At 43.9% G+C, this 23,275-nt stretch overlaps 1 protein-coding gene across 4 annotated transcripts in view; it reads right to left on the bottom strand.

Annotated features, from left to right (window-relative positions):
* Nucleotides 1–12,449: 12,449 nt before the first annotated feature.
* The window catches only part of SPAG9 (sperm associated antigen 9), a 58,303-nt gene continuing 47,477 nt past the window's right edge, over nt 12,450–23,275 (bottom strand). For 2 of the 4 annotated variants that reach the window (XM_058852481.1, XM_058852483.1), the window contains 6 exons: nt 22,148–22,319; nt 21,086–21,199; nt 19,361–19,399; nt 18,323–18,499; nt 17,827–17,964; nt 12,450–16,108 (listed from right to left, as the gene is read on the bottom strand). In XM_058852481.1, the coding sequence (XP_058708464.1) occupies nt 15,993–16,108; nt 17,827–17,964; nt 18,323–18,499; nt 19,361–19,399; nt 21,086–21,199; nt 22,148–22,319 (756 nt within the window). In that variant the 3' untranslated portion in view covers nt 12,450–15,992. The remainder of the gene's footprint in view (nt 16,109–17,826; nt 17,965–18,322; nt 18,500–19,360; nt 19,400–21,085; nt 21,200–22,147; nt 22,320–23,275) is intronic. The other 2 variants (XM_058852482.1, XM_058852484.1) reach the window with 1 other exon arrangement.

Genomic DNA, 23,275 nt, shown 5'->3' with positions numbered 1-23,275 from the left:
GAGGGCTCCAGTGCCTGCTCTGGGTGACTAACAGCACAGCTGCCAGGGCACTGAGGCAGGCAGGAGGGATGCAGACAGCTCGTATCGTGCCATTTGATCCGAGGAATCCCCGGCAGGATCACCCTGCGGGCTCCAAAGGGCAGGGAAAGGAGCTGGGATGCAGAAGGTGGCTCAGAGCCTTGCTGGGATGATCCCTCAATCCCCACAGCTGACCCCCCCTTCCCAAAGCAAATCCTCCCCCTGATCCCTCATCTCACTGCTCAACACAAACACAAACTGCCCTTTCCAGATGAAGGGAAAGGGCAAACAGATTTCTTGCCTCTGTCCATCCCATCCTGACTGTTGTGGTGGTGGGAGTTCAAGATCCCCAGCATTTTTGAAGCCTGAAGGCTGCTGAAGTGCAAGTGCTTCCCTGCCTTTACCTTTTAATGATAACGTTTGAGGACTGCTTTCATTGCAATAATGGTAAGAAACTATGAAAGAAAATACCAAAAGCCAACCCTCAGAATTTTACTCACAAATGGAAGGAGGCAGATACAGAAAAGTGACTTGCTCAAGATAAAATTACGGAGCAGAAAACTCTTCAGCACTGCAGGTCTCTCCTCCAGTGAAGTGAACCTCCTGAGCTGGGGTGTTTCCCAAATGCAAACAAGTTTCAGAGCCATGGTTTTGGATGCCATTCCAGTGGGCACATGGTTGAACGCTCTCCTGAACCTCTGCCTCCCTAATTACCCCTCAGTTAAATACCTGGGGGGAGCTGACAGCCCTGGAGGTCCTTTGGGAACAGATCCTTCATAACCCACTCGAAAATGAAAATATAAACAAGCCAGTTCCTGCCAGCCTTGGTTTTACCTGCCCTTGCCAAAACATCACCTTCAGTTTCCAAACTTGCTGCCCTCTTTCTTAGCACCAGGATGATCACTAGGCTTATTGGGCTAGAGGATCAGCAAGTCCAGGCTCTTATTCCTCTGTCTCAATATTTGGGAATTTTATTCCATGGTCTATTTTAGCCACACATTAAATAAAAGAGGTGGCACATGAAAAAGAATAAAAGCAATATCCTTACACAAACACCCTGTGCCTAGTGAGAAACCAGGCGTGCCATGGACTTTGCTGGCTGTTCAGAGTTTGGCTGCTGTTTTTCTGGAGTTTTGGGGTGCAGTGGATGCCCTCAGTCACCCACCCCATCCTGGGTGACAGGCTTGTGCAGCAGTGCCTGCTGCCTGTCAGGACATTGATCAGGTGCATTTTGATCTTACTGCTGGGTCAAAAATAGCCAAGCTGCTTTATTTTCACATCCACTTCAGCAGCATGGGGCTTTGCCTCTGTCTCAAAGGGCTGGAGAACAGCTCAAGTCTGAAAGGTTTTAGGGGAAAAAAGTGTTATGGGGTGGGAGGAGGAGGGAATAATCCAGGAGAAACTTGCTGCTGCTTCCAGACACAGCTCAGGCAAGACCCATCACAAACATAGACTTTTCCTCCTTATTTTTTTCCAGCCCATGAGCCCAAGTTAAAGCTGTGTTTCAGTGTAGAGGAGACATGTGGAGTCAGTGCTCTCTGCAGCAGAGCTCCAGATCATCTCCCACACCTGTTTGAGCCTGGTTTTCTTATAGAGATTACATGTTCAGGGGCAGGTGGACATTGTTCCTGGCAATCCTCAGAGTGCCTTGCCCAGAGGGCCTCATGCACTTCCTCATACTGACTGAATACACACAGAAAAACCTTGCTGCTATCACCCAAATTAGTGAGGGGGGAAGGCAGTGTGTGTATTAAACAATACTTAGCAGTATAAAGGATTAATTGCCCTGTTCATGTAAGGGAAAGAAAAAAGGAAAAATAAAGGAAAAATAGAGAAAAAGGAGCTTTCTAAAAGCTTAAATTTGGGGCCTATCACTTTGCTGAGCAGCTGGGCCTCCCACACTATCTGGTTTGAAGTGAATCTCTCAGACAGGGACTGTGTGTGCTCAGAGCCCCCACTATCCACAGGCAGGGATGTTTGTGTGTGTTTGTGTGTGCTACACAGCACCAGCTCACAGGTTCCATTAATTAACAGAAATACCCTGCTATTACAGTTGGTCAGCCAAGGAGAATCCCATGGTCCTGCCTGATTCCATCCTAGGACTGCAGCCATCTGTTGTCTGCCACTAAAACCTAAGTCCACAAAGGCCATGGAAGCATCCAGCTGGTAACACCTCACATTAAAGCCCTGGGCTTGGGCTCAGCCCTGGCTGCAGCAGAAACCAGCAGCAGGGGGGCTACAGCAGGAAAACAGCACTAAATAAACCCAATCTTAGCACCAAGGTTGATACAAAAAGCCATAAAAACCTGCAACAATAAAAAAGAAAAAATGCATGGCAAAACCAAAATTCAGACACTGACATTTAAGTGGTTGGTTTGGAAGAGGCTGCCCATAATTTTTCTCTTCTGAAGGCTGTGACATGTCCTGTCCTAGCAGGATTATGGCTTGCACACACGTCAGCTTGTATTCATAGCCCTAAATGTTCCTGTCAGTTGTACACTCCACAAATGCCAGCAAGATCAGGATGCTGCTTCCCCCTGCCCCTTCTCACCCCTGTTGCTGTTTCATCTACCTGTTCCATCTATCATCAGCCCATCCCCAGCTCCACCTCAGCATGTGTTGCAGGAGGAAAAATATAATTAAGTTCAGAAGATTCACTTTGAGGTAACCAGCTGTCCTGCACCACCTCGCATTTTCCCATGCTTCAGTTAGCAGAGGGAAAGTGGCAGCACTGATGGTGGAGGTCTGGAAGCCCCTGCCTCACTGCAGAGCAGACTGGATTCACACTGACAGAGGGAAGCATCCTCTCCACGAACACATCCTGCAAAGGTTCTTGGAGCACTGCAATGGATCTGGAGAGGACTCAACTCCTGGTGCTCTTCACCTGCTCACATCCTGATTGCCTGTACACAGTGACTTCCCTTTGTCTTGCTTCAGGGCTGCAGGCTTGGTTTATTATGATCAGAAGAGTGTGGTTATGTGTTCCTACACCAATTGCAGGTTGTGAGTCAGTGCTGTCACTTCTGGATGCTGGCTGGGGGATGTGGCAGTGATACCTGTACTGGGGCACTGCAGGTACAGGAGCTGCACTCACAAGTCAGGATTAGCTGAGTGCCCACAGCACAAACATCCACCAAGACCATGTGATAATGGCATTTCCAGATTGCTGCTTTACAGGAAATTCTGTATTATTCCATAAAATAACAGAACACCCCAGCCTGTCAGTCAGAGCCCAGACTCACAACCCAGCAGTTCACCCAGGGCAGCAGGGCTGGTTTCATTCTCTCCAAAACCCCTTCATTCTGCTAAAAGCTTAAATCCCTCTGATGGCCTTCAGGTGAACTCCTGCTCTGCAGAGAGGGAAGGGATTGCTCAGAGGGGTGGAGTGATGCTGGTAAACCAGCAGCTGTGAGAAGCAGCCCTGATGGGAGGGGGCCAGACACTGTCTGTGTCGCTGCTCCAGGGGATGGGTTCCCTGTGGATGCCCAAGCTGTGTGCCTGCTCTCCAGGGAACTGTGCATGGCTATTTCTGTCCCACTGGCAGCAGCCAGGAGCCCCGGGGTGTTCCTCTCCCAGCCTTGCTGTTTCCCCCAGGGCCAGGTTTCCTCCCTCTGTCCCATCCAGCTCGCTGGGTCCCTGCCAGAGGCCCTGGTGCCAAGGGAGGGGTGACACAACTCCCATCTCCCTGAATGGAGCTGAGAGGGACAGGGGAGGGACTTGAGTTATCTGACTCATGCACCTGTCCCCCTGCTGCTCCCTCTCCTCTGGAGGGTCCCACTGTGCTGGGAGGATCACCTTGGTGTGGGATGTGCAGCAGGGAGACCTCACCAAGCTCACACCTCAGTGCTGTGAGCCACAAAACAAGACCCCCAAACCAACACAACAACCCATTTCTGTATCCTCAGCTGTGTTTGGAAAAAGCTGAGACAGACCCAGCATGAGCTGGGTGTCCAGCAGGAGTGGCTGTGCCTGGAGTGCAGATGCTGCCCTGGGATGGGGCATCTCGTTGTGCTGCCTGCAGACAAAAAACTTCCCCAGATGCTGCCCACCTGGTGCTGGAGATGAGTTTGGGAAACAGCAATAAGAAACTGAAAATAAAAGGCTGAAAAGAGAGAGATACAGGGCCCATACCAGAAGTGAGAGCACTAAAAATAGTGGTGATCTGATCCATCAGAGCTATAGGTCACAATTAAGGACTTGTGTGTCTCTGGGCATCAAACACCTCTCCAGCAATAGGAAACTCACAGGGGTTTAACAGGAGAGACAGAGTGTCCTGGGCTCCCAGCCAGACTCTGCCCAAAATAGAGCTTGTATGGACAGTGCTCTGAGGGGCTGATGCCAGGCACTGCTGGGGCATTGCCCCTCTGCTCTGTCTTAGGCTCCAGCACACTCCTGTCACCCCAAGGCATGGAGCTGTGGGGTTTTCCAGGGAGCAGGAAGGCAGGGTCACTCCTTGGGGCACAAGCCCACTGCTGTATCCCCAGTAGCTCTCAGGAGCTGCAGAGACATGGATACACCAACAAGATGCAGGAGCAGCTTGCCTGAGGCTCAGCACATCAGCATCTCCTTCATGGTGGTTTTGGAAGGGGAAGCCACAGCTCTGAGCCACCTTCCAGGCTGGAGATGATCCGTGCTTGCTAGGCTGCCCCATCCCAGGCTGCTCCATCTTCCATGGGAGCTCCCAGCCCCTGGGAGCTTGGTTTGATTGCAGTCCAAGCTTTTATCCAAACCCTAGCTGGTGCTCAAGTGATTGAAATGATCAAGGCAAGACTCCTGGATGTGCCTTTTCCTCACTGGTGAATCCTCAGCTCCACCCCTCCCAACACCCCCACGTTGTGCAGAGCTTGGCAGAGTCCCCCTGGCCAGCAGGAACTGCCCATTCCTGGGGTGCCCCATTTCCCCAGGAAAAGGTGATTTTACACCAGTAATCTTCACCAGGGGATGAGCAAGAGTGGCTCATCAGGTTTGGTTCTCTGCTGCTGCGCCCAGCCCAACACCTGTGGGTCCAGCATCTGGCCAAGTGCCCATGCCAGTGGTCATGATCAACTAAAAGGTGCCTCTCAAGTCAATTTCTGCTGCTCTTTAGTTTCTGTATAGAATACCGTGCATGAGATTGTGTGGAAAATGCCTTGAACTCCTCCAGAAGCAGGATTATTCAACTGAGCTTCTATTCCCTGGAAACTTTTGACTCAAGCATTACAGCATTGCAATACAGGAGAAATTCAATACCACAACAGCCCTTGACTAATCTGCTTTCTCTTCTGGGACCAGGAAAGCTCAGACTGGAATAAGAAAATTTAAAACCAGTTTAGCTCTAAGAACAAGTGGTAGTTAAAACCAGCATGAAATAGGCGGGGATTTTGAAAACAAACACATGGCTTAATCAAACATGATCCTAAAAGAAGTTAAAGCAGCTGCTCCTGCTCAGTGTGTACAGAGTGTGAGAGCAGGCTGAAGGACACAGCAGCCAGCAGGGACTGAGACTGAGGTGGATTTCTTGGCACAGACTGGACCAGCTGGAGCACAGCACTGGGACTGGGAGGAGGGGACTGGTGTCCTCTGTGTGGCCATGGGGTGCCTCTCCCAAGGGTGCCCTGTGCACCTGCAGCTGCACAGCTGGGCTGGGCTTGAGACGGAAGAGCTTGAAAGCCATAGTTTTATTTTCTCTCATTCTCCCTATTTTTGGCTTCAGATTCTTGGATGGCTCCTGCCTACTCCCCAAATATGTGACAAGGAGTAGGTTTGAGATAGTAACAATATTAAAATGAGTCAAAGCACAGATTGAGCTGAAAGTTAGCACAAATGCAGGATTAAAACCTCTCAGCAAAGAGTCAGGTAGGCAGAAGATCCTCAGGAAAAGACTGGGAAGCAAGGGAATACCACAGGCTCAGTGGGGTCCCCAGTGCCACATGGTTTAGGAAACCTCACGGGGTAAATCAAGTCACACTTCAGACACCCCTGCTCAGCACTGCCCAGGCTGAACCACAGTGGCAAAATCCAGACTGGAATGGGAATGATCCCAAAATACAGGCTATGAGAAAAGAGAGGGACACAGCCAGCAAATAAACAAACCCCAAGATACTGGATGCCAATAAAATCTTGCACCCTCTAGGTGGTGGAACCTAGAAGGAAGGTTCTGCAGCATCAGTGATTTATTTAGTTTGTGATGAGAAGTAATGAGAGATGGCCAAGCAGGGTGTGAGATATACCTAAAAAATGGAACCTGTTACAAACAAGAAAGGAAATTGCAGCAGCTGTGGAGCAAAGCTCCTGTGTCTCTTGTCCAAGCACTAAAACTTCCCTGGAGGAAGGTGTGAGGCACACTGTGCCCTGAGGCCAGTGTTTGGGTGTAGAGTCACTGGAGGAGCAAACACCCCCAGCCCTGAAGGACCTCCAGCCTTGTACCAGTCTGATCTGCAGTTCTCCTGAACCATTCTCAGCTGGCCTTTTTTGCTCTGATTTTTTCTTTTGGGGATCAGTCTGAGAACAGACCTGCATTTTATCATAGTTAGACACCAGCCCAAAGCAACACTGAGCAATAAGAAGCAGTAAGAAGCAGTAAGAAGTCTAGCTTGATACCATGCAACCCAGCTGCTCAAGGCACAGAGAGCCCAGCAAAGTCTGCTTGAATCACAAGAGGAACGTGGAAACTGCTGAAACAATAAATTCACGGACAAAGGACTCTCTAACTATTTAAAGTTAGGGATGGTATGTTTATCATGGTTGGGTGACAGGCCAGAGTCCTCTCCCAAAGATGTGCCATTACATATGCATAGGATTATACAATGCACCTATTACATATTTATTGCCTGACCCTGCTTGCTCTTGTCTTGCATGACAATGAGCTCCACTCCTCTCTGGGCATGCTCAGTCCTTCTTTTGAAATGAGTCTGGGGTCTTTTTAATTGATCATAATGAAATCTTCCTTTTCCTCGGGCTTGAACCTTTCAGCTGTGTCTTGTTGGCAGCTTTCTTAGTCCTCTTGGATGTAGTTTAGATCTCTTGCTTGCAGGTGCAGACATGGTCCTCTTCTTTTCCACAATAGTCTATTCTTCATGTCTCCTTCTACAAACACAACTTAACACAAGTAAATTATAGATATCCTTGGGCTATTCATTTCATTTTGGCAATCGTTGACTAATTTACATTTTTTCTACAAGCAAAAGGTATGTAGCCTTGCTTTTAACTAAGCACACCTAGTAATCATTAACTGCCTATATTGCTCTTACCTTAAATTTTCGTATGTTTCTTTTACCTTGAATTTTTTAAGTTGCTCCTATTCTAATTAAAATCTTAATTTCTTAATTTTCTTAACTCACTGCCACTTGGTCAGCAGATGAAACCCTACCAGTACTGCCTCCTTCTGAAAACTCTCCTTGGGACCTATTCTCATTTCCTTCACCCTTTTATGTCTGATTTCAGATCACATCTCACACTGCTTGCAAAGTCCAGCTCACAAAACAAGAACAGTTCAACACCCAAGTGCTGCTGCTGTCAGCCCAGAACGCTGCTGGTGGCTCAGCAGAGCTTTGTTAAAATCTCTTAATTCCTCAAAACTCTCCTCCATGCTTTGTTTTGAAGGTTTCTGACCCATTTGTGTGATTTCCAGGCTGAATGAAGTGATGAACCCCCCTGGCCATTTCATGAGCTTCTTGCAGACCAGGATTTTAGCAGAGGCTGGACTGGAAGGGTGTGAAGAGCTGTAACTTCCCAGGATGAGCAGTCCCACAGGGACCAAGGTGTGAACTCCATCTCCCCCAGAGGTGCACATCCACCTCTCTGCTCACAGCTTGCTGCAGTTCAGCCACAGCCTTGGCCCAGAGGTGACACTTGGGGCTTTATTGCAGATGCAGGTTGCTATGGTGAAATAACCTTCCAGGCACCCTGGAAAGTTCAGAGAACAATTAAAAATGTTTGCAAAAGCCAGTCATTGACTTGCTGCACCCAGCTGATTGCAGGTCGTCACCCAAAAAGCAGAAAAGCTGTTTCCTCACCCCCTTTGCATCCAACCTTTATTTTGTCCTGGTGTTCTCTGACGCTCCTGGTACCTTCCTTCCTCTGGAAATGTCCTTCCTCATTTTCTCATCCCACATATGGAAATCTGCACAGCCCTGAGCAAGGCAAGGATGGGTACCTTGTGTCTGGTGCTGAGTTTGCAATGCCAAGGAGGGCTGGTCCTGCACCCCCTGAACCTCTGAGCTTGGGCCTGGCTGAGCATCCATCTATCCATCCATCCATCATCCATCCATCCATCCATCCATCATCCATCCATCCATCCATCATCCATCCATCATCCATCCATCCATCATCCATCATCCATCCATCATCCATCCATCATCCATCCATCATCCATCCATCATCCATCCATCCATCATCCATCCATCATCCATCCATCCATCATCCATCCATCCATCCCTCCATCCATCCATCATCCATCCATCATCCATCATCCATCCATCATCCATCATCCATCCATCATCCATCCATCATCCATCCATCATCCATCCATCATCCATCCATCCATCATCCATCCATCATCCATCCATCATCCATCTGTCCATCCATCCATCATCCATCCATCCATCCATCATCCATCCATCATCCATCCGTCATCCATCCATCATCCATCCATCCATCATCCATCCGTCATCCATCCATCCATCATCCATCATCCATCCATCCATCATCCATCATCCATCCATCATCCATCCATCCATCATCCATCCATCATCCATCCATCATCCATCATCCATCCATCATCCATCCATCCATCATCCATCCATCATCCATCCATCCATCATCCATCCATCCATCCACCCATCATCCATCCATCCATCCATCATCCATCATCCATCCATCATCCATCCATCATCCATCCATCATCCATCCATCCATCATCCATCATCCATCCATCCATCCATCATCCATCATCCATCCATCATCCATCCATCATCCATCCATCCATCCATCCATCCATCCATCCATCATCCATCCATCCATCATCCATCCATCCATCCATCCATCCATCCATCCATCCATCCATCATCCATCCATCCATCATCCATCCATCATCCATCATCGATCCATCCATCATCCATCCATCATCCATCCATCCATCCATCATCCATCCATCATCCATCCATCATCCATCATCCATCCATCCATCATCCATCCATCCATCATCCATCCATCCATCATCCATCCATCCATCCATCATCCATCCATCCATCATCCATCCATCATCCATCATCCATCATCCATCCATCATCCATCCATCATCCATCCATCCTTCCTTCCTCCCTCCCTCCCTTCCTTCCTTTTCAGGGGGAATGAGACACAAGCATATCTGCAAAGGGCAGAAGAGCTTTTTTAGCTCCCAAGCACCCACACAGTGTTTATTTGCAAGTGAGTCAACTGGACTCTAATGGGTTGTGGATGCTGCACAATTCACCTCTCTCTTATCTCAGGGATTTTCATTACCTTTAGGGCAATTTTGACAAGGATTAAATTTTCCCCTCCCACACACACATCCTGCTGTTCTCTCATTGAACACATGAATTAGCAGCCAAAAAAGTCCTCAGCACCTTTTCTCCCCTGGATTCAGCCTCCCTCATCAGCCTTTAACAACATTTCCTTGTGCAGTTACCCACCCCAAACCAGGTCTGGCCTGAAAGACTGAAACATTTCACACCTGATCCATGTGCTGCTCATCCCACAGATCTCTCTGTGCCATCCCAGGAGCAGAATGCAAATGCCCCAAGCAGCAACAGAGCCATGTGTGGCACCTGCATCCCTGCAACAGCATCTGTCAAGGAACACCCATGCAGTGGCAGAACAAGTGTAAAATTGTCTGAGCCTCAGGGACACCAGGATATTGATCCCATCTCAGCCCTATGTACCAAAAGGTGGACATGAAAAGCAGATGTCATATCTAGGAAGGTTTCCAGCATGTTTTTTTTGGGGGGGGGGGGGGGGGGTGTTTCCCCTTTTCCTCTTCATTTAAGCTCCAAATCTGAGACAGCCTAAAAGGCCCCTGGACACAGCAACACTCAGGAGCAGGAGATGGCAGCACCCCCAACGTGCCCTAAAATCCCTGAGCATTGGAGGGGGGCAGGGGAAGGTCTGGGGTAGATGTAAGGAGCATCAGCCCCCTCAGCCCTGCAGCCACTCCTGCTGCTGGCTCACAGGTTTAGAACTGCTGTTCTCAGGCAGCGAATGAGTGAAGGGAGCCTTTAACATCGCACCTGCAAACTGGAACAGAACTTCCCTGAAGGCTGGAGAAGCAGCAGGAAGGGGAATGCTGGGGAGCAGCTGCTCAGCCCTTGCAGTGCCAGGAAACCTCATCCCCCCCATCCTGCCTAGCTCCATCCCAGTGCCCAGCAGGACATTTGTCTAATAAAGGAAAAGCTTTCCCTTCACCAGGCATCAGGTGAATTGGACTAGAAGTCCCAGCTCTGGAGCAGAGGCAAATCCCACCTGGAGCACTCACAGGGGTGAGGGCAGGGGAGCAGCTCCTGAACCCCAGAGTGACCAAGTGCTTGGGTTCCTCCATCCTTCCTCACACACAACAGCTTCACCTGGGAGAGCTGTTTCATGGAAGCTGAGGCTTGGCTGCTGCAGGAAGGCCGGGAGAAGGGAATGCTCCAGCAGAATGAGTTTTCTCTCGAGCTCCACGTTCTGTTTGGATTGTAAGAGCACCATCTTGTGTCACAACTTGGACTGCTCCTGGGCAGAAGTGTAATAAGCACCAATCCACACCTCTTCCCATCAGCTCCCTTCCCACCATCATCCTGAAGTGTTTTAAAAAGCAGGAAACTATTTGTGCTCAAAATAGGGTTTTTTTTGAAGTGTAACCACACAGAATGACAGCGAGTCCTGGAGGAGTTGCTGGCCAGAGGCCTCTCACAGCTTGTTCTACAGTAGAATTAAGGGGCACTTGTGCATCAGATATCAGCAGGATATTCAGTACCAGCTCCAGACTGTATTGCATAGACAGGATGCTGAAAATGGGAGGTGAAGGCAAAAAGAATCCCAGAATTTTGGTTTACTATTTATTCCATTGTAGAAAAAGGTAAATAGTCTCCCTCAGTAGGTTTGTGGGTTAATTTTCAGAAAAAAAAAAAGTATTTTTTTAATAAAAGCATTTGCATTGAAAAAGTTAAACAGTGTGTGTATTCTGCCCTGGAAACCTCTTTGTGTAGGACACTGATAAAATTGAGAGAACTTTTTTAGAAATCCACCTCAGAAACAGTGAGTGCTTTTCCCATGTTCCAATGCCCAGTGCAGACAGATTTGTTATTTCCAATGGCTTCAAACTTCAGTCTCCAAATAGCACTTGTAAGACCTTAGCTCAGTTCACAATTCTATTCTCACATCTCTCTCAACACTGCATCTGAAAAATTCAATTACTTACCTACAGACCTGAGGGGTTCCAGGGCTGCTGGAACAGCTGAAGCACTCCCAGAGTGAAGATTTATGATGTTTTTTCCCTTTTAATACAGACACACTCTGCTTTAGCACAGCGCAGTGTGTGACCTGCCTGGGAATGCACACAGCCCCAGAATCATCACTGTGAGGAGAGGGAAATGCACCAGCACATCAGTTCTGGAGAGGCAAAAATCTTGCAGGAAAACCCCACTAACTGCACAAAAAAACTGTTAAAAACACCAGGTTTATAAAGCTTCAAGGTGGTACAACCATGGCAACAGGACATTTGGTGGTTCTCATCCATGGATGATTCCAGTGTTTGCATATGCATTTGTGAAAAAAAACCTGAAGCTTTTTTGTTCTGGAAGTTTTAAATAACTTCATGTGGACCCTTCACCAGTGCCCAAGGGCAGCAATAACACCAGCAGTGACACTCATGGGGAAGGCAGGGGGGCTTTGTGCACCAAGTGGGGCTCCCCCAGCCCCTGGGGTTCTCAGGGCCACTCCTGACACACTGATCAGGACACAGCTGGGACAAATGTGCTTAGAAAGGGGCAGGGGAGCTGGGAAAACATGAAACCCTGGCCTTGGCCTAGTGCTCTGTTTCTGCAGTCACCATGCCCTCATTCTTCTGCCCTAAAAACACATCATTTCCTTTGCTAAGCAGGAAGGAACCAGCGAGCATTTGAGCTCTGATGAATCTGTGCTAAAACAATTTCAAAAATAAATCTGAGTGTCAGCATCCATTTCATCCAAGCTGCATTAAGCAGATCTCCTCCAGATGTGCATCTTAAGAGAGGTACAGACATCACAGCTTTTATTCACAGTTTTTGTCTGGGCCTGCTATGAGAGAACAGGGTAACACTAGTCCTGGACTGGCTCAAACACACCATTGATAATGACAATATTTGGTGTTAGTGTAAAATCCCCAAAACTGAGTCTTTGGATAGCACCACAACTCTGTAAAATTACCATGAGATTACAAAGAACACACTGACCCGATGCATGTTTCATATACATATTTATATATATTTCATGTACAAAGTTACATTCTGAACCTCATGGATTCAATAATAGAAATAAATACTGAAATAACTACACTGCTATATGAGCTCTTCTGCTCACAGAAAAGAAGCCTCAAGTTTTAACAGACAGCAAGTTTAACGCTGTAGAATCCATCTCAGATTACAGAGGCAAGTAAAATTCAGCGTAAAGTGTCCAACAGACAAAACTTTCAAAAATTACAGACCATAAAATGTTTAAAATATATGTTTAAAAGATTGAGAAATGTGCATCAACAAAATTAATAAAGGAAACTTAATCTGTTAGAGGGTGGGAGAGACATTTAGTGTATAGAAAAATGCTTTGAGGTGCAATATAGGTTGTTACAATATGGCATAACCCTATTAGAAAAGAACATTTCATATCCCTACAGAAGAACTGTATTTGAGTTTACCATGTCTTGTTTTACAAAGCGGGACCTTCACAAAGCCCACCTCAACAGGGCCATTTACAGAGTGCTAAGTCAGGTTTAATCCTTTGGTAACTTTTATAATACTCACATGGAAATAAATATTCAGTTACACAGCATTTTTTAAAGACACACGTTCTTTAGAACTGTTAGTATAATAAAACAGATTTAACATTTGTTTGTTACTAAGGCAGCCTATGATAAAGTGTCTACGCTCTGTCAGCTCAATCCTATCCGGCACAGGAAGACCTTCCCAAGGAATGGACGATGCAGCCTCACCCTCACCATGCAAACACCCCTACCCAGGCAAGTCATGTGCTGCATATTTTGTGCTCAAAATGTTTCCAAACTATTAACAAGCTGTAGCTATCAAGAGATTAGCTCCTATTTATATGATGCTTTAATCACGAGTGTAATGCATAAACACATTCTTGAGACGGAGTTGAGGGTGTATTATCATCCCAGTGCCTGGGGTTTGCGTGCTTTATTCACCTTTCAAAGTGACCTTAAAAGGATTTATACAGCCCAGCACACTGTGATGGCAACAGGGACCCAGTTAACCTACTGTACTTTAGGTCAGGGGATAAAGTTTTTAAATGAGAAATACAAAGAAGTGCACATGCCCTTATCTACACCCATAGTGCTACACAGTTCAACTACTGTCTGCTTTAAAACCCTTCTGCTTTTGGACAGAAGCAATCAATCATTCTCTGAAATATTTGCAAGGACTGGCCCACTGAGGTGACTAAAATGGCACGGTGGGGCAGCTCCATTTGGCAAAAGACCAGGTACACACTTGTCAGGTTACACTGCTCCAGCTGGAGCAGCAACGCCACTCAGAGAGAACAGCTTGTCTCTAATAACAAATAAAAGCCTACACAGAACCAAGGAACAGAATTGTGCGCTTTTTTTTTCTGAGAACATGAGAATGTGACAATCAACCAGTGAGTAAAAAACTTTGGAGACTGTGTTTTCCAAAGAGAAAAAAAAAAAAAAAATTAATTCAAGAAAATGGCAGAAAAAGCAATGAAACTGCACCACTCACAGTGAAGATTCTGCACAACAGTAAAAGTTTAGACAGCATTTTTCTTAAAACATCCAATCCCATTAGTTAATTCAGATGTGCTTCATGTTCAGCACACATGCCTATAAGTTTAAAATAGGTCTAAGAATGTTGACTCAGGTTACTTTTGTATAATTAGTATTTGTATAATTTTTAATAAGCTTCCATACTTTAAGCTAAAGTACTTTAAGAGTGACATTCAAGATGAATATGGAAAGCAAATTATGAACAACATGCTCTCATTGCTTTTGGCATTCTGAAGAGAAAAATACTACCAAGATATTAAACATCTTTAATAAGGATTTTTACTACATAGTTCATGTCCTAAATACATATTTACGAGAGGAACAGCTGTGTACAAAATATGTTGCTTAAAAAGTATTTATATATATAAATCTAACCAATAGACCTGAATGGAGATTTTCTGGTTTATCAGCTATGATATGCATTTGAAAAAGCTGCCTAAATATATATTTACACAATAGACCTCAGCTAAATGTGTTCATTTAAAAAATTAAGAAAATATATAAACACATGTTTGCCTGATAGACCAGAACTGCTCCTATTGCATAAAAATGTTTAGGCAGTTTTAAAAAAGTGTTTCTATATTTATTCCTTTGAAACTGTTCAGTTCTCTCACATAATCGAGTTACTAAATTTCTCTGCTAATCTGAACAGCTCCAGCCTTTTAGGGGTAAATGCTGGATGTTTATTAAAACCCCTCAAAACTTTTACTTTCCAGAGACTAAATTAAAGAGCAAATCTGGGTTTTTAAATCTTCTGAAGTACAGAAGTAATGAAGAGTTTAACTTAGGTCTGATACTAATGCAGAAATTTCAATGTAAAAGGAAGATGGTCTTAAACTCACATTTATGGATAAAAAAGATTGATGGTGAGTAGACAGAATGTCAGCCTAATATTAGTCTCCTGAATTTCAGTAATTTTCTCTGTGTTACCTGATAATATTGTTGCTAAATTATGTATTTTTTTACTAAATTTGGATATGGAGCTACAAAAACTATATTTTGTACCTAATTATCTGGAACTACACTTCCTTTATGATCTCACTTGAGCAGAATGTGAGTTTTTTCCTGTATACTCTCAGTCTTTTCTCATGCTCCAATTAAGGTCTCCAACCTTTACACACATAGTGCCTTATGAGTTTGACCAGCTAGGCAAAGAAGATCATTCTAAGTGCTTAGGACATAAGGAATTAAGACAAGAAAAGAACAAAACATATCCCCTGATTGAGAATTTTACAGTTATTTTCCAATTTATATCAACCTAAGAATACCCTTTGGAAACAGAGTTGTTCCATGTCAGGGAGATGGAAAAACATTATGCTCAAAATTGCTCATTACTGAGGGCAGCAGTTCTCAAACATTAAGGTTCAATTGTGAAAATATTATTTTATTTAAATATTTTCATTTTAATTCCTATACAGTCTCCTCTTTCCCCCCACAAATTCTGAAGGATGTAACAAATTAAACCGTGTACGCTATATGAGCAAGATTTTCCAGGTTTGAAATCAAAAGCTGAAATATACAGCTTGCTTTAGCCCTCACTGAGTATTTGGATGTGTCTTAATAATCCATCTTCTAATTTGTCCATTTTTTTCATACTCTGGGAATAACTTTGCTGTTTTACCCTATGCATTATACAGTGAAATAAAGCTCAGCTGGAACAAAGCTGAATGAACTCAAGTGAGACTACCAAAGAAGTGAACACATGAGATTGCTGTGGTACAGTAAAACTGTTCCAGCTGCTCACTGTGGTGTGCACACCAGCTGGAGAAACATCTGATTTCCTCACACTGTTCCACTTAACACGGGTGCAGTAAAACAGCACAAGCTAATTCCTGTATAGCTAAAGGTATGACAGATTTGCAATATAAAGATAAACAGCAAAGAAATGCTTCCAACATCATGTAGTGAAACAGGTTCACAAAATAAAAAAAACATGCAGAAGCTTCCCCCCCCCCATTTTTAAAGTCTCCAACTGCATCCTACAGGCTCACTCACTGCCACACATGACTTGCCACACTATCAAGTGACTCCTCTCAGCTTTGGCTACAGAAGGTTCAAGTGGTAGAGCTTCCCCCAGGAGTTCAGATTCTCCTCCTTCATCACCTGGAAAAAAACAGCTTTGGTTGAGGCAGCCAATAACTAGAACAGCATCAACACTATATGCATCAAGAAAAAACAAGAAAAACACTAAAAAGACAGTGTTACCGCCATATGCTGAAATAAAAACATATTAAAGTCTGTGAATGTCAACAGAGTGTGTTACATAATTATCTCAGAGCCCAGTGTTCAGCTGGCCATATTCTTTACTTCTAGGCCAAAAAATAATGGCAGTTTCAAAAGTATTATTCATCTTCTACATGCTTCATTACTTATAACTCTTTGATGTACAGAGACCTCCTAATCTGCAAACTACCAGGCAGACACAGAGATGTTTCTGCCACAGAGAGTGTGCTGGGACATACCTAAACATAAATGCCCTGGGACAAAAGCTGTAATTGAGCACATGTGAGACAATACCACATTCATGTCCATGGTCAACCTTTCCCACTCTTTCTGCCTGTTCCAGTTATTGCAGCTTGTCACAACTCTGCCCACAGTGGCAAAGACAGCCTTGAGCATTTTCTCCTTTATAGCTCTTCAAAAAGAAGAGCAGTTTTGTAGCTGCACCTGAACTCTGGGTGAAGGAGCTGACTGGAACAAAGGTGACACTGAACTGCACATGGACAGCCAGGACCATCAATCCAGGTCACTTTAACCAGAGGAATCAGGAACTGACCTACACCTTCAGGAAAACGTCAAATCAAATTTTGTTCTGGTTAGACTCCTTTGGAGGGCTGAGGGAGCTAAACAGAAAGTAGCTGCAAATTGCTCTTGACCAGTTTGCTGGGGTCATGGTGGCTGTGGCTGGGCTAAGGCAGCACTGGCACTCAGCTCAGGGACAGCAAAACAAGCATTTGGAATATGGCTGTTCCTTCCAGCTGCTCTGGAGTGACTGCAGCACTTGAGCCCTTACTGCACTGAGGCACAGAACTGCCTCCAGCCCTGCCTCCCACAGAAATCCAACACCCTCACCTGCTGCCATTGATTAGTGGGATGATGGGATTTGGGATGGCCTTCCTGGGTTTTCCTTTGTAATGGTTTATGTGGGTTGTTTTGCTGCTTGGCTGGTTTTGAAAGACTACAGACATTTAGGCAAAAGGTCAAAAGCAGATCTAAGAGTAGTGACACCTTCTAATGCACTTTTTGTCAAGATCTCCAGCTGCAGATTATAAGCACAGAATCACAACAGCTCTCACTTTATTTCCCCAAAGAGTTCAATATAAAAATTGAACAAGAACTCTTTTTATGGGCTAGATGCTATCCAAGAAAAGCAAGAAAAGCAGTGATCAAATATGATGGGCATGCAGATAAGTGGTCTACTTTATTCCTTCCCACTCAAAAATTTTACACTGAGCATTCTTTACTTAACACGACTTTATTTCAGTCAGTCTGCATATTTAAGTAACTAAGGACATGTTTTCCAGCAGTTTGAGACAGAAAATTAACCTGCCAAAGACTGAAAGCATAAACAGGAAGGTGGTGCATTACTCCAAACCAGAGCTTCAAATAAACCTTCTTACACAGTCATCCCTAAGGTCATGATTGATTGAGAGAAGAAGCTGAAGGTGTCAGAATAAAAATACTTCTAACTCTGCAGTGTATGGTAAAGACTGTATATTCTGACCATACAAATGCACTCATTGCAATTACAGCAGCAGTTATTATGTGGTTAATACCCCTTCAGTACCAAGTATGACTCATTTAAAGCTCAGATTTCTTACCCATTCTGAAGTCAATGTATCCTTCTCCACCACTTATCACCAACATTGATTTTAAGGGACTCTGGTTGAAGGACTCTTGGGCTTGTTTATCAGGTGTTAGATCTGTTCCACCACTACTCTGAGGGGAAACAACCTGACCTGGGTGAAAAACAAAACACTTTTTTATGCATTATCTCAGAGCAAAACCTTCTGTTTTTGTGGATTACAACACCTAAAGCAGGTGAGTGCCTTCTTAACTGGCAGTGCTCACTTAGCACAGAATCTTTTTCACAGATGGAAGCAAAGTCCTTGCTTGTGATCAAGCTCTGTTCCTCCCACTAAACAGCAAAAAATTAGCAATCAGGCAAGTCTTGTAATTAAAATACAGTACATTCTTTCTGAAAGTATGAATTCATACTCTTGCTATTTTTGCCTAAAGTGAATGAAGGCAAAAACCACAACAAACAAACAAACAAAAACCCCCCAAAAAACTTTGAAGATGGTAACAAAACCTCACCTGGTACTGCAACAAAGAATTTCACAGCATCTCGGTGGCCATGGAAGCAGAGCTGTGCGTGTGCCATGGAACAGTAGGGGATGAATGTCCCTGGAGTCACTTTGTCACTGTGCTCATCTCCATACACACGGATCACACTCCCCGGACGGTTTCCAGAGCCTGCTGCTGATTTATTGGCTGTAAAAGAAGGAGTTGTTTTCTACTTCAAAACACAAATTGCTGAAGTGATTATTTGTTAAGAAACCTTATGGTACCATCTAAAAGCTAAAGCCAACTTAGATAAAAATGAAACAGAAAGGCAGCAATGCCAATTCAAGACAGAGCTGGAAAGAAAAAGACTGCATGCTTTGTTATTTTAAGTACATCAGAAAATGGAGCAGGATTCTTATTAGTCTAGCATAAACACCAGATTTCAATATCCTAGTTTTGGGAAAAAATAATTTGTGACAGGACTATCTTTCATAGAAAATAGGTACCTCTAATGTGCCTCAGTATGAGCAAATTCCATGTACTTAAACACGTAATTAAAGACAGTTTTGTTCCAACTAATCATAATGTATGCCCTTGCCAGCAAAAATTCTCAGGAAACAGCCACCTGTGGCCATGAAAGAGCTACCCTATTATCATTCTACATCTAGATTTTACTAAGAAGTTTTAAAGTACATTAAACTAGAGAAGTACTCATGCTAGACATACAAGCCATCTCCATTCCAAAGACTATCAAAGTAGTGAAAGAAACAGTGATTTGTAACAAGACAGCAAATGATGTGGATTAATGACAAAGTTATAAGATGTGGTATCACATTGGCTGGAAGAAAAACAGTCTATATGACAGTTCAGCTGCAACACAGGATGATATGCTAAACTGCTGAGCAGATTGGTGGCCATTTAGCAAACATAAAACTGCTGCAATGCAGTAACTGCAAGTGGAAAAACATTGAGGAACATACAAAGGGTAAATCTATAAGGAGTGGGAAACAGCCTCAAAGTGGCTATTAGAAGCCTGAAAATAGGTTTTGGTTCAGGATCTGCACTTACCCCGCAGCCCCAGTAAACGTCCCTGGTGGAGGATTACAGCTAGTGAGAAAGGAGGAAAGGGGAAATGGATAGGTATGACAGTAGAGGAGAAGGATTAATGAGAACCCACCACTCATATTTTGGTTTCTGATAAGGTAGAGCTTAAAATTTTAGCTCCTAAAAAAACCAATAGATATTTAATTACAGAAGAGTCAATCAAAAGTCACAAAGAACAGCATCTTATTATAGAAATTTCAGTACAAAATAGACCACAAAAGCACTGTCACGTATTTTTGAGTTTATTGTTGATTAGCAACATTTCCCCTTTCTCTCTTTCTGTGGCAGGAGGCTCCAGAATAATACAGAGCGACTCATGTACCCTTTTGGAACATCATCTGCTGCCCTGCTACTGAGACCCAGGGGACTGAAAGACACCACTGCTCGTGCAAGGATGTGACTGCTTTTAAAAACCATTAATATTTCTCACCAAGGTTCTCAGCCCCACTATCAGACTACTCCCAAAAGGCTGTTCTGACCCACAACCAACCAACAGAACTAAAATGAAACTCAACAGCTTTAATAGGGAATTCTTCATGTTCACTCCTGGTTTAAAAGAAACTCTGGAAACATTAAATTATCTTGATGCAAATTAAGAGCTATAATTTTTGAAAACGTGATTTAAAATGTCTCAAAATCCATGACAGAAGTCTGTCCTTCTTTAGTACATTCATGCAAGGCAAAAGAAAGACAATTACTGAATGGATGGAGAATGCAATGGAACAATATGAGAAACAATGCATGTGTTTGCTGTTCAACAAAGCAGATACAACATGAAGAGTTTTCACTATTAAATCACCCTAAAACTTCACCTATCAGACTGCACTATTTCCTAGGTAACAACAGTATAATTAGGACTATCTAAGATCGGCATTTTATTTTCTGAAACTTCTGTCCACCTGTTATAACATGAGTATCAGGCACAAGTGTTGGGGCTTTTTTTTTCTTGTTTAAATGCAATCAATTTACTCAGAGATTCTTCCCAAGTTTTACCTATTTAAGATTTGGTTTGCCCTTGAGCTGTTCTTTTCTCCTGAGATTCAACTGCCCTCAATTAGTTTCAGCCTGTGACAAGAGTCTGGGGTCTGTTATTAAGCATAAAACAGAATTTACATGATAGGAATTTGACCAGGATGTGAGTGCCCTGTTTGAAGAATGTGTTCACAGCTCCTATAACTCTGAACATGTCCTCTAAAGCAGTCTGCTACTTCTGTTCCAGTCCTTTATACCCACTTTGTGATGGATTCTCAAGAACTAAAGCAAATCAAATTGTATTAGGAACACCACCAACATGGTCAAATCAAAGAAAAATCTACTTTGTGATCACATGGCAATCAAAAACAACATTAATTAGAAAACTAATGATATCTCATATAAGCAATAAATTTCTATTAATGCTGCTAATGCTCAGAACACCTCTAAGGCTTCCAAGTGTCCCTTTGATTCAAGCCAACTCTGCTCCAACAGCAGGACAGGAGATTCTGGAGATGTGTTATTTTCTCAGAGTAATTGTAACCACATACACAGATTTAGGTGCTAAACACCACACAGGCCTGATCTGTTAAAAACCTGAAAGAGTCAGACCTGACATTGAAGCTTTCTATCCACTGGCAAGCATCTGACTGGTGTTTAATACTTTTTTACACCTACAGCATATTGCACAGTGCCATTCATTGACATTTTACTTACTTTCTGTTAATGGAATGGAGATGATGACACCATTTCCTGTTCCTACCCATAAACGATTACAAGACACCATAAGTGCTGTGATTCTCACAAATGAGAATCCCAGTTTACCAGTACCTAAAAACAAAAGATGCTTTTCATCAAAAATTATAAAGCAAGAATAATTTTAGTTCTACAACAGAGAATCTTAAATCCACCTCCCAGATCACACAGACAAGCAATTCCCTCCCACTTCTGACAGAAACAAAGTAGAGGAGTACATTTAAGTTGTAAAGATAACCCAGAAGGCTACAACACTGTAATTAGATTGAAAACTTATAATACAAGAGTCTAACATTAGCTATGAAAAAGCAAAAAAGGTATAACAGCTCCTTAATGCTGCACAGTAAAATCTTTTGGGGCTCACCAGCTCTTAAACAAAAAAGTGAGTTTACAGATATAAGATAGTGGTTTGTCATCCATTAAAATTAATTTCTCATTTATTAGCATGATGAGGGGAGCAGAAGGCTGACCAGCCATGTGCAATGCACAGCAGTGACTTGTGAATGATTTCCCAGAGCCTAATTACCTGTATTTGTTATGTAATGTAGGTGGTCAAACTGCTCTTATACTAATGAAAAAATCAGAAAGCTTACTAGGTTCAACAGCAATAAAAATTTGCTATTTTGAGGGTGTTTTTTTGAAAAAAGAGGCAATTTTTCTAGGCAGGTAATAGATTCTTCCCAGTTTTAGCTACAAAAAATGTATCAGTATAGAAAAAAAGATTGTAGTGTCTCTATTGGTGCCTGCCCAATTCAATCAGCATTTTCCTCCTTAGTTCTGAGTTTTTAAGGATACTTTAGACACCAGGTAAGGTCAACAGACTGTGACAAATGACCCAACACCTCCATCATGCTTCACAGATCGACTCAGGCTTCTGCTTCCAGAATCAAGTTTGCACAAACTGATTTTAACTGGCCTTTCCACCCACCCTTAACTCAAATCTGCAGTGAGAACTGCCTGATCCCTAGCAGGAAAAGGAAACTGCAGACAGCAAGCACACAGCAGTTTCTCCTGGGAACTTACCAAGCATTTTGCTTACATAGGGCTCAATGTCCACGTCCTGCAGGTGCTGGTAGGTGTGGGCGTGGTAGAGGCGCAGGGTGGAGTCCAGGCGGATGGACACCCACACCCCGTCCCCCACCCATGCCAGCTGCCTCACTTGGCTCTCCCTCCTTGGGTGGGCATCAAAGGACTTCTATGAAACATTGGGGTTCAAATCAGAAGGTAAAACAAAAGGAAGAATAAGAAAGGTTTCTCTGTTGTTCTCACACAGTTGGAACCGACAATTTTAAATCAAGCACAGCCCTCTGATTTGCAAGATCACAGACAGTGTTTAGCTCAGTTACAAGTAGCATGTGATGCTCTAAAATTGCTGGTTCCCTGTCCTGAATGTGATCTCAAAGCTGTCTTCCTACTCTGTCTTCATTTACACATCTCATCCCAGTCCGCTCCAGCTTCTGCCTCCCTTGAAGCTGGAGCTCTTTTGGTCTGAGATCCTGCTGCCACAGCACAAGGTACATGTACCCAAAAAGTGTCTTTCTTCCTTGTTCCATCATGACTGACTCTCATAAACAACCTCACCTGTGCAAAACACACACTATCCACCAGCAAAACAATCCATTCCACTTCTATATCAACTTCATTTCAGTTTTCCCATATATATATTTATAGTCCTCTTCACAAAAGCAGGTTATTATTGGGTGATTGGTACTTTCAGAAGAGCTAAGCAGTCACCCTCAAAGGCCTGGCCCATGTCTCAGGCCAATTAGCAGGAGCTGAAGCACTTACACTGCTCAAAGTTTGCAGAAACCTCAGCCACTTTCTGCTGCTGAGATGACAGATTAAACACTGCAGATAAAACACCAGCTCACACACCTTGCATAAACTGTTTTCTAACTGGAAGGAGAGTACATTCCAAATTAACACTTACAAATCTCTGATTGTCAGTGGAGCACAAAATGAGACACACAGAATAGCTGGGTGCTGGCCTTACAAACTCTGCACAAGGACACTTTCCAGCTTCTGGCCAGCTAAAAGTGGATAACTAAATCTCCCAAAAACTGGTTTCAACAAGTGAGAACTATCTCATCACAGCTTTAAGTCTTCCAAAACAGCTATTTCTAAACACAAATTTGTTATGCTGCCTGCTTC

This window comes from Poecile atricapillus, chromosome 17 (assembly GCF_030490865.1).
Source record: "Poecile atricapillus isolate bPoeAtr1 chromosome 17, bPoeAtr1.hap1, whole genome shotgun sequence".
NCBI classification, from domain to species: domain Eukaryota; kingdom Metazoa; phylum Chordata; class Aves; order Passeriformes; family Paridae; genus Poecile; species Poecile atricapillus.
Note: the sequence above shows the minus strand (reverse complement) of the source record. Positions and strands in the feature narration are given on the sequence as shown.